At 39.7% G+C, this 12,438-nt stretch overlaps 1 protein-coding gene across 4 annotated transcripts in view; it reads left to right on the top strand.

Moving 5' to 3' along the window:
- Positions 1–12,438, top strand: part of SORBS2 (sorbin and SH3 domain containing 2) — a 333,099-nt gene that overhangs the window by 260,210 nt on the left and 60,451 nt on the right. For 2 of the 4 annotated variants that reach the window (XM_073578712.1, XM_073578685.1), the window contains exon 14: positions 359–442. The exons of the other annotated variants lie outside the window; for them this stretch is intronic. In XM_073578712.1, coding sequence (XP_073434813.1) covers positions 359–442 — 84 coding nt within the window. The remainder of the gene's footprint in view (positions 1–358; positions 443–12,438) is intronic. 4 annotated transcript variants of the gene reach the window in all.

Here is a 12,438-nt window from a genome sequence, read left to right as displayed (position 1 = left end):
TGAATAACTGAAGCTTGTACTCATCTCCGCAGCAGGAAGGGATACTGAGGAGCTGTCAATCAGGTGAAGTTGGCAGAGATTGAGTTACACGGTCATAATGAATTATATAGCTATTCTGATTTGGATTTTCAAAGTAAATACAACATCCTCATCAGGTCTAAAAGATCTAGTTAGTAATGTATGCAGTTTGTATTGTAAAATCTGGTGACCGATCCGCTTTAAGTGTTGGTGCTGTTTCTAAGCATCTCTTGTTGCACATCCCCTGCTCTAGTGTTTTATGCTTGTATACTGCTATCATTCTAGAATTTGTACCCTTTTTGAGTACCTTTGACCTCCCCCTCCTTGCTTCCTACTCCAGAATGGTCGTATAAATCCAGATGAGATAGATTTAGAAAATGAACCATGGTATAAATTCTTTTCAGAGCTGGAGTTTGGACATCCGGTAAGTGAGGATAGATACTAATGCTTCCAATAGGTGTAGGAATATCTAATCGTGTGAAGCTTATGGTTTATTAACTCCCACTTATGCACCATCGAGGATTAGCGTATGCTGTGCACCTATGGTAGACAAGAACAATCCACAGTTCTAGCAACAGGAAAAATTAGGAGTAACACTTGTGCTATCATGATAGATATTGAGGCATATATTTTGTGATAGAGCTTCCGTAAACTGATATTTTATGGAGTCTAATGTCTGCATACTCTACAGAAAGTGAAAAATGCTTCTCACAGTACAAACCACAGAGACCATTAAAGCCAGCGAGGACTTCTTACTTTTACACGTCTACTTCATAAATTAAACACTGTGTCCAACTGTGATTAAATCTGTCATGAAAGCCTATACATACAGTATATCAGAATACAATTTATCACACACATACATTATCAAATAGTGTGAAAAAATTGTATAATTTTTTAATGACTGTAGTGACACAAATATTGTCTTCTAAAAGGGAATCTGTCAGCAGGATTTCACACCCCAAACTAGTTAAATGTAGCTCTTTCATAGACAAGTCCAGCAATGTCTAATGTTACGTGTCCAGTCCATTCCTCCATTAGTGATAAACTGATAAGTAAATGTGGTTGAAGATCTATTTGTATATCTGAAACCTGTGTCACTCCAGCTCTATTTCCCACGCAGTGCCGCAGCCTCCTGCTAGACTGAGGGCTCTTTTGCCTGAAGTGACAAAGCATAGATGCTGTCAATTAAGCATGAGGAAGCAGCGCTGGGTGGGAAATAGAGCTGGAGTGGCAGAGGCTTCAGACATATACTAGCTCTTCAGCCTCATTTGCATATCAATTCAATCGCTGATTTCTCAGTAACAGGCTGACCATGTAAATGTATGGCTGGACTTGTCTTTGAAAGAGCTACATGTGCATATAAATAGTTTGGAATTTGAAATCATTTTAAGGAATTATGTCTAATGTGAAGTAGGTACAAAATATAACAAGTGGTCTGTGTGTTGTCATTGTTCTGCAGTATGTCTAAACAAATACATCCTTGCACTAGTGTCATGATAAGGGAACTACAGTTAGGTCCATATATATTTGGACAGAGACAACATTTTTCTAATTTTGGTTCTAGACATTACCACAATGAATTTTAAACAAAACAATTCAGATGCAGTTGAAGTTCAGACATTCAGCTTTCATTTGAGGGTATCCACATTAAAATTGGATGAAGGGTTTAGGAGTTTCAGCTCCTTAACATGTGCCACCCTGTTTTTAAAGGGACCAAAAGTAATTGGACAATTGACTCCAAGGCTATTTCATGGACACGTGTGGGCAATCCCTTCATTATGTCATTCTCAATTAAGCAGATAAAAGGCCTGGAGTTGATTTGAGGTGTGGTGCTTGCATTTGGAAGGTTTTGCTGTGAAGGAAACATGCGGTCAAAGGAGCTCTCCATGCAGGTGAAACAAGCCATCCTTAAGCTGCAAAAACAGAAAAAAACCATCCGAGAAATTGCTACAACATTAGGAGTGGCAAAATCTACAGTTTGGTACATCCTGAGAAAGAAAGAAAGCACTGGTGAACTCATCAAAGCAAAAAGACCTGGGAGCCCACGGAAGACAACAGTGGTGGATGATCGCAGAATAATCTCCATGGTGAAGAGAAACCCCTTCACAACAGCCAACCAAGTGAACAACACTCTCCAGGAGGAAGGCGTATCAATATCAAAATCTACCATAAAGAGAAAACTGCATGAAAGTAAATGCAGAGGGTTCACTGCACGGTGCAAGCCACTCATAAGCATCAAGAATCAAAAGGCTAGACTGGACTTTGCAGCACAGTTCTGGAAGAACATTCTTTGGACAGATGCAACCAAGATCAACCTCTATCAGAATGATGGAAAGAGAAGTATGGCGAAGGCGTGGTACAGCTCATGATCCAAAGCATACCAAATCATCTGTAAAACAAGGCGGAGGCAGTGTGATGGCTTGGGCATGCATGGCTGCCAGTGGCACTGGGTCACTAGTGTTTATTGATGATGTGACGCAGAACAGAAGCAGCCGAATGAATTCTGAGGTATTCAGAGCCATACTGTGTGCTCAGATCCATCCAAACGCAGCCAAACTGATTGCTCGTCGTTTCATACTACAGATGGACAATGACCCAAAACATAAAGCCAAAGCAACCCAGGAGTTTATTAAAGCAAAGAAGTGGAGTATTCTTGAATGGCCAAGTCAGTCACCTGATCTCATCCCAATTGATCATGCATTTCACTTGTTAAAGACTATACTTCAGTCAGAAAGGCCCACAAACAAACAGCAACTGAAAACCACCGCAGTGAAGGCCTGGCAGAGCATCAAAAAGGAGGAAACACAGCGTCTGGTGATGTCCATGAGTTCAAGACTTTAGGCAGTCACTGCCAACAAAGGGTTTTCAACCAAGTACTAGAAATGAACATTTTATTTACAATTATTTAATCTGTCCAATTACTTTTGGTCCCTTTTAAAAACAGGGTGGCACATGTTAAGGAGCTGAAACTCCTAAAACCTTCATCCAATTTTAATGTGGATACCCTCAAATGAAAGCTGAATGTCTGAACTTCAACTGCATCTGAATTGTTTTGTTTAAAATTCATTGTGGTAATGTCTAGAACCAAAATTAGAAAAATGTTATCTCTGTCCAAATATATATGGACCTAACTGTAATAGTAATAGCAGATTCAGAAAGTTAGCAACACTGAATGAGTTTTGAGAACTGGAAAATGCCTAAGTATACATTTTTGTTCTCGAAAGTATATACAATACTGTGCAAAAGTCAGAGACCTTATGTTTCAGTAATTTGCAGTCAAATTAGTCATAAATGCAGTGAATCCTAAACATGTTCTGCCAAGATACCCCACATATTACAGTATATTTCTTGGAGTATTAGCAGGAGGGCTTTATGATCATCTTACCAACCACTAAACATTGTCCAAAGAAAGGAATCCTTTTAAATGAGTTTTCCTACTGGGGGCTGCGGAGGGATAGAGTGGGACGACGCATGGAGAGCGGGGCTGTGGAGGGAGAATGCGGGACGGCGATTGGAGAGTGGGGCTGTGGAAGGAGAATGTGTGACAGTGGATGGAGAGCTGGGCTGCGGAGGGAGACAGCGGGGCTGTGGAGCAAAAGCGGGGATGCTGAGGGAGAGAGCGGGATGGCCAGTGGAGACGGGCTGCAGAGGATGGAAGGAAGAAGCGACTGCGAAATGCGTGTCGGGTTTTTCTCTCCTGAGCACCCTCCTCTATATAGGTATTGGCAGCACTTTTGGCAACCCCCTTGATGTAGCCCCATTGTTGCAATGGATTTCTTGCACCTTCAAGCATTTGCACTTTAATACATTGTGTATTTACTCTGTTGGGCATCTTTTCTGTTTTACCATATGCAACACATTATCCTAATATGTACTAATTTACTTTATGTACAGGTGTGCATCTAATATTTATTTATACTACTTTCCATTTTAGTGCTTTGCCAGCATAATTTTCTACTAATTTTTATATCTTCATACCACATCTGTGATGATAGCAATTTTTTTCCACTGGGGTGATATTGTAATGTTATTCACAGTGTGTGGTTATGACATTACCTGATTTAGTATATGTACTTACCTGTTTCACTTGATTTCTTAGAATATTGTTGCTAGGCGGTCTCTCTGCCTTGTTCAACGCCCTTTTTTTGTTATTTTCTTTCAAGTATTTTGCTTTTATTTGATTCATATCAATAAAATATTGACATTTTATCTTGGGTTGTGCACTTCCCTTCTTTTGGGTATATTTCATGGGACCATAGCGGCAACTCCACTATCCCAATATATTTCTTAAAACCTTCAATTAATCTCAATACCAATAAATAGCATATTAAATCACATTAAGACCAATGTCCACCTAGTGTTGGCTAGGCGAAAACCCACCAACAAACTCTGTGACCTTCTTCAAAAACAACAGGAGCTGGTTGGGACGATGTTCTTCTTCCAGGATCCTGAAGTAAACTGTCCAGAAATCAGCGTGAAGGGTAGTTAAGTAGCTGTGATGTGTTCGCCAAAATTCCTCCCTGCCAATCAGAGTCCTGGAATTGGGCAATAGCCAAACATGTGACCCAGGAGAAAAAAACCTGTAAATGTTAATCTTCACTACTTAACCCTATAAAAACCATCAAGAAGGTGAGCGATGGAGGAATAGGGAAATTAGGAGAGAGGGAGAGTAGCACGATCCCATGTGCCCCTCAGCTACAGATTATTCGGTTCTTTTCAGGAGCACACCGCTCCACTGCCTCCCAGCTCCTATTTGCTGGGTGTGGTGCACTCTTAAAGACTGACAGTCAGGGAGACAGAAGACTAGAACACTCCTCTAAAAGGATTGTCCCCTTTCAAAAATTTTTAGTCCCTGGGCGCAGTATATTCAGCCTAATACCTGCAAACCTTGAATCTTTATTCCTTTCATCTGCTGCGACTATTCCCTCATCCCACTGATGTTGTGCTGGAACTCTGATTGTGAATGGAAGTTTGTCAGTACAAGCTTTGTTGCTACAAAAAGTGTTCTCTGCCATCCAAATTGAAAACAGAGAGCTGCTATACACAAAAACACTTTTGTCTATAATTTCTTCCTTTTTTCATAATGTCAGTTCAAATTCACAATATAAATTAAGCACATCACACATAACCTTGTAAGAGATACAGCCCCAATAAAAATAGCATCTTTAGTGTTCTAATTTCTGCCTTCACACTGCAGAAACCAAAGTTCAATGAAATGTTCTAATTAGCGTGCTCAGTGCATGCTTGGTGCGGCCTAGAAGGCTCAGTGCACCATTCAGCTCACTGATTTTGCAATATTGGTGTGTGAGGTGCTGTGGGATTCATTATGTAATCACTTGTCATACGGTAGTCCTTGTTACCGTCTCATCCATGGGAACGGATACAGCTGCACACTCAACAAGAGACTTTTTAGGTCCAGTTTAACAGGTTCGGCTTTTCTGTGCAATACGGATACATGCGGTTGCGGCACATACAGTAGAATGAGACAGAGTCCCCTCCTGTTTGTTTCCTTTGACTGGTGCACTATCAGCCTTGCCACCATTCTGCCAAACCTGCCCCACCTCAACAGCTTCTGTTGGTACCGTGGACATTCTATCAGACATTACAGCTTTCTTGAGGCCCACCATATTTCCCCCTCGCTGTGACCCGATTGGCCTCTTCCACCTAGGGTGGAAAGAGTTATGGAATCCAATGCCTCTTCTGGGTCTGATTCTCTGGACCGCCCCCGATCTGTGCAGAGCTTTTTATCCCACACGTCTTCCCCCTTCAGGGTATTCTCTGACTCTTGAACGGTATTGTATGTATACTTAAAATTTCTACTTAATTAGGTCATCTGAGTTTTGAAATACACATCTAAATTAGTGCTGATCCATTTCAAATTTGCAGCTTCGTGCTGATATGTCCTTGTGTTCTAGTAAGATGTTATTTGGTAACATACTGCCGAACAAGTTCTCTCACACAGATCATGCTGCCCAGGTGTAATTGCTTCTTTATAAATACATTTCCAGTTGACAAGTGGTGCTGCTGAAAAAACGCTTTTGCCTGTTTTCACTGCATTTTGACAGTGAGAAATCTATCATAGCAGGGAAGACCGGCAGAAGTGGGTTACATGGAATAAACTGATACTCTACTTTGTGAAACTGGATCACTCAGGGCACACGGAGTCTCTGCAGTGTAAGTCGAGGACAGAAGATTTATGACACTTATCTATCACTGCTGCTATTAAGGCCTCTTTCACACTTCAGTTATTTGCATCAGTTATAATCCGCCAAAAAGGCAGAGAAGCGGATCCGTTCTCAACTGATGTGAACGGATGGCACAGGATCCGTTTTTAGACGGATCCTGAAAATGAGGAAATTTAAAGGAACCGCTGAGAGAGAGAGAGAGAGAATTTGGGGTTAATTCAGTGTCTGGAGGATCCGCCGGCCAAAAAAACGTTGCAAGCTCCGTTTGGAAATCTTTGAGGATGTTGACGGATACCAACATTGTGGCGGATCTTGACTGATTGTCAAAAACGGAAGTGTGAAAGAGGCCTTAGGTAGATAGGAGCAGAGTAAGTGAAATATAATGAGATTATGCCCGCCTGACTACAAAGAGCAAGAGTAATGTGTGACATACCATATTTAACAATATATTAACCATATTAGAGAACAGGAAGGAACCAAGATGACGGACAAAATGGCACCTTCACTAAAACAAGTATACACAAGGCATACACAAGACCTTCCAATTTTTTTCATAATTGCCTATATGCTGTATTGTGTATTCAAAAAGACTGCTTCTCTAACTCATACTGATCATCTGTACAAAAAATGAATGTTCGTGCAGAGCAGCACATTGACAGGCAACTTATCAACTTTTTGTATCCGAATTCACTTACGGTGGATTATTGTTTCTGTGATAAATGACCACAGTGACCAGATACTAAAGTAAACAGAATTTTGTGTCTGGTTTAAATGTGTCCCAACATTTTTTCCCCCTATTCCCATATATATATATATATATATATATATATATATATATATATATATATATATATATATATATATATATATAGTGTAGGTGGATTAAAACATTTACCGATCATTGTCTTCCCCAGTCTCCAACACCCCACTGGTCGTCTTCTGACTCATGTGACCTGAAGTCTTGCTCTCTACCTCATACCGGTCTTCATGTGTGGCGTAGAAGTTGTTTTCTTAGGCCGTGTTCAGTATTTGGTCAGTATTTTACCTCAGTATTTGTAAGTCAAAACCAGGAGTAGGTGATAAATACAGACGTGGTGCCGTGTTTCCACTATACTTTTCCTCTGAATGTTCCACATTTTGTTTTGGCTTCCAAGTACTGAGGTAAAATACTGACCAAACACTGACCGTGTGAACGTGTCCGTAATGTAAGTCTGTGGAGCATTGTTTTGAGTGTCTTGTTGGTAAAGAAGCAGAGCCCCACACAGTGTGAGCCATCAAAACTGGAGACCAGTCACATGGGCTAGAAAATGACTGGCGCAGAAACTGGTGAAGATGAGGATGTTCGGTAAGTATTTTAATACATTTGCACTTGGCTACATAATTAGTGCCAATCGTGTAAAACATTGCTGAGACTTCTTCATTCACACACTGTGGTTCAAAAAACTAGTTTTAGGGCTTTCTGTAGTTCTTTTTAAGCTGCTGCCTATGCCAGATATACACTATTTATGTGGTGTTTTTCTAGTAGTAAAATAAAAATGAATTTCCTACTTCATGTGCATTTTTTATGTATATTTTGTTTATAGTGCAATGCAAGTTAATAAAAACTAATTTCCAGGGAAATTGTTTCTTTTCCCGTCAGTATTGGTGCTGCATTTTTGGCTTGCTTATTGACAAAAGTCAGCAATCCGCCATTATGAGCTTTTGTCAGTCAGCTTTTGTAAGGTTACTGTGGTATAATCTTCAGGGTAAACTCGCAGTGCAACCACAACACATTATAAGTTCACAAATAATTTGCCATTACATTTATTAGAAAGCTTTTATTGATTAGTATAGTAGGTGTGGAAAGAGGTGCACAGGAGAAATGGTGCAAAATAGGGGGTTTACCAACGAGTGCTGGGACTGCATGTCTTCCTCTTGTCAATGTGTGGTGTTTGTGTTTTCTGTCCATTGCTAAAAGCTTCTTCTTCTGCCTAGGACATCCGTGGCATTAACGTGTCCCCAGCACTCAGCAGACGTGTGCTTATTGCTTTGTGTGGCTTGCATGTAGACATTCACAACCTTCCACTAATTTCTCTGTTTTTCCTCATGCCAGTAGTTTGCTTTCTTTACCTTTTGAAGCCTTTTTTTGGAAAAGTAACACCAACATTCTCCATCACTTTGGTATTGGTCTACTATCATGATTATCCATTTCACCTCTGCATTTCTGTTCTGTGTCTGCCGCCAGCCTCCTAAAAAGCTATTGGATTATGTGCAGGAGAGTCCCCCTCGTGTGTCTACTGAGGTAAATCTTATTCATTGTTTGAAGTTCTTCGTCTGTCTGTTTATGGGGACATTAAGGCTACGTTGACAAGTGGAGGAAATGTTGTTGATTTTCTGTTTGGATTTGTGGGTGAAAAATCTGTGGCATAACACAGGAGCAGCAAAATGGAAGGGGTTGTCTCATGTTCCCATTTTGTGGGGCACACTGCTCCAGTCTTCCACTTTCCTGCTTGTTGGTGGGTTGTGTGGTCCTAAAGAATGCCTGGGCCTGCGGCATGGCTCTGCTGATGGACAAATTGTGTCTTTTCCCATACTGCCCATACTGTGAGCAGACGCAGACTCTTCATTGGAGAAACGCAGGGACACTGAGGCTGCTAGATTCCGCAACCAGACCGTTTCAGAGCTGCACTTTTTAGCAAAGAGCTTTCAAGCGTGGACGCCGTGCCAAGAGAACAGTCGGTTCTGACATGAATTGTAAACTTGGCAATAACCTCCAGAATTAAAAATATCTTTTTTTTTTTTTTCTTTTTCTGGAACATAGAGAATTTTTCATAAGCGGTAAATTGCAAAATTGCTTGTACTTACCAATATTTTTCACTTTTACCCATTTATTAAGATGAGACAACCCCTTTAAGCAAATCTAATTCAATTCACTTACTGTGAAAAAATATTTGTGCATAAATTGACGTGTGATGCTTCATTTAATTTCACACATTAATTCTTTCTCTGGGTTCATTACTGATTTGTTGCAAATTTTTCTCATAGAGGTCAATGGGGAAAAAAATCTGCAGTGACACTGGATTTTGCTGCAGAAAAATCTATAAAATCTAAAAAAATAAAATAAAACTACTATACTTCTCTGTTTGATCCTCTACTAGTCCCTGTACAACCTGATCGCCTGCTGTGACGTTTCGCTCTATATGACTGCTGCAGCAGTTACATGGGACACGTTGTACAGAGGCCATGAAAGGAACCTTGGAGGTGTCATTAGAGTTGGGGTATAGTGGTTTCTTTTTTTCAACACACTTTGCAATTCTCCACAAGGAAATCGTCACTAAATCCTATACCAAAACTTGCAAAATTTGATTCATAAGCGCTGGGAATTTGGTGTAGATATGCCTCTGTGGTGCAGAAATTTTCCACAGCATTTCCTCTGTGTATTAGACGTACCCTAGAGGGTGTTAAAGAGAATTCCTTTTCCATAACACTAGATTTACATAAGAAATATACAAATAATTTAATTGATATACTGTAGTAGATGGATCTTTCCTTCATAATAACACAAAATTATCTTCATCTCTTAGATCTGTGTAAATATACATAGAGAAGCATTTGCTTACAAAGTAGGAACTGCACAGACAATATTTTGACATTTTTACAAGATCGGATTTGTTTTACTATTCAAAAGTATTTGGAGGTATCTTTTGGGGCAAAGTTACTATAATTACTTGAAGAATGGCAGTATAGCTTTTTTTACCTATTTGTGTGCGCTATATTTATATTACAGGGGTTTTCTCATAAAGATCACTTTTTCAAAACAAAGGTTTCATCTTTAGCATGAGCCCCGGGCAACCACACTTTTTCCATGGTGTGGCCACAGGGGAAGAAAATTGCCAACTGTACTCTTCTCACTTGTTCTCTTGAGTAAGAAGACAAAATGTTCAACTTTTTAATTTAAAAGAAGCCTACACGAAACGTGCGTAAGGTGCTGGCGGTCTGGTGACATGATATGGGTGAGGATCAATCATGAGTTAGCCACTATACAGGTTTGCCTCTTAAAGGCCTTTCCACACTGTACTTCATGTTTTATTTTCCCAAGAACTTGATCATATCGGTCGTATACGGTACTTTATAGTCTAGTGTTGTCCTCCAGACCCCTTTTTTTTTTTATCAATTCTACCTATATAATACTTATGTATCTACATATTGATCTTATTTCTGTCTATACTTAATGTCTATGTATAAGTAAACAATTTTTGTATATACTTTTGAAGACAGATTCTATGACTCCAATTTTTCTAATTTTATACATCCATGGGAATTTTCTGTCGTGCTGGCAGATTAGAGAGAGCCATGTTTGATGTGGTCAGATATTGTATACTTTGAATATTGTTCTGATTTCATTATTCTTACTCACAATAGAGTAAGCGATGACTGTAGCCGCTTGGGCACACCTGTACGACTGAAAGCCGTCATCTCCCAGGAGAAAAAGTTCATTTTTTCCCAGTTGCTGCATTTTCAATACAGTGGCCGAGCACCTTCATAACGCTATTAACTTGCAGATTAAGGTCGGAGTCACACTTGCAAGTGCAATGCGAGAAACTTGCGCCTCAATACCCGGCACTGCCGCCGGCACTCGGGATCAGAGTGTGCGGCTGCATGTCTTTCTATGCAGCTGAACGCTCCGGTCCGAACCGCCGTTGGCAGTGCCGGGTATTGATGCGAGAGACTCGTGCGAGTTTCTCTCATTTCACTTGCAAGTGTGACCCTGGTCTAACCCTCTATCTGCAGATTAATAGCGTTATCCGACTCGACAGGTTCCCTTACATGTGACTTTTTTAATTTCTGCAATTTCCTGCAAAATCCAACCTATATTAAAGATGAAATGTAGTCCATGGTCTTTTTAATAAAAAAAAAATAAAACATATTTTTTGACTTTTTTATAACAGCTATTTTTATGTAACATAACATTTTGCAACAGATAATGGTCTAGAAGTAAAATATGAGCATCAGTCTTGTCAGTGCATCGGTCTCCAACTTTTGGGGTCTAGTGTGCATTATATTCATCTCTGGACATTAAAATAATTGGTATCCCTTAAATTTTTAGTGTCCTTTTATGTCTTTTTTTTTTTTTTTTTTTTTTCACGCTCCGACAAATTAGTCTGAAGGGTTCGCTTGTAACTATTGATCATAAAAAGGCTGCAGTGTAAATTTAACCTAGTATGTCAAGTGACCCGATTGACCGATCCACTATTATAAAGATGGTTGAACCACTAATGAATATTTATGAGCATCCATTTGGATGCCGTAGAAGGATGAAACTCTGGACAGCAGCCTGCAAGTTACTTGGAAGAATATCCCAAATTCATAGTGCAGAATAGATTCATCACATGCCTGCTCTAAAGAAGCAAATAATGAGTATCTTGGTGCTTTTTTGTATTTTTGTGCACTATATGCTTTTTGTGTAAATTAAACTAATATTTTTCTCATGCATCAGCAGATACAACCTTCTCTTATCATTAGTCCCACCTTTGTTATCTTTTATAATTGATTATTATTCCAGAGACACAGGGTGAAAAAAACATAATGAATGGTCAGGTGCTATTCATCGTCAGAATAACTTACAGTTCATAGAATTCTCAATAGCCAATAAGCAGATTGAAGGTTACACAACGCATTTCACTTATTATTCCGAAACCATTCATTGAATCCAATCAGATATCAGTACCTGAGACTGGCCAAAATGTGTACCTGTCACTGAAAAGGATTGTCCTTCCCATAGTACATACTGTACATCTAGTAAGACCAGAACATAACATTTCACATAGATTATTTCAATCGGTGGTTTCATAATTTTTGCTATTTTTAAAAAATACTGCCATAAACCGCAGGAGCCATGTGGAATTAGATGCTGCAGAAGGAGCATTTCATTTCTTACTGTTAACCTATGTTTCTGTTGACGGCTTGTTGACAGGTTGAACAGGAAACTGCTGAGAATGTAAAATTTCCATGGATATCTTACTCAAATTCTCCCCATTTAAAATCCCCATGGATGCCTCAGCTGCCCTATGAGGAATTTAATTGACATGTGTATAATAGTGGCTTTGTATGTAGCTCTATACTACGCCATGTAAAGCACCAAGCAGAGGATAGTCTTTAACATGGTCAGCTCAGACTTGCACTCTCATCTTTAGCACTTGTAGGCCTGTAGTATCCTGACACTGCTCTCAAGTGTATTGAAAGTGAACCCATC

This window comes from Dendrobates tinctorius, unplaced genomic scaffold (assembly GCF_039654945.1).
Source record: "Dendrobates tinctorius isolate UK_male_01 unplaced genomic scaffold, ASM3965494v1 ptg000008l, whole genome shotgun sequence".
In the NCBI taxonomy this organism is placed as follows: domain Eukaryota; kingdom Metazoa; phylum Chordata; class Amphibia; order Anura; family Dendrobatidae; genus Dendrobates; species Dendrobates tinctorius.
This window is presented reverse-complemented; position numbering and strand designations above follow the sequence as displayed.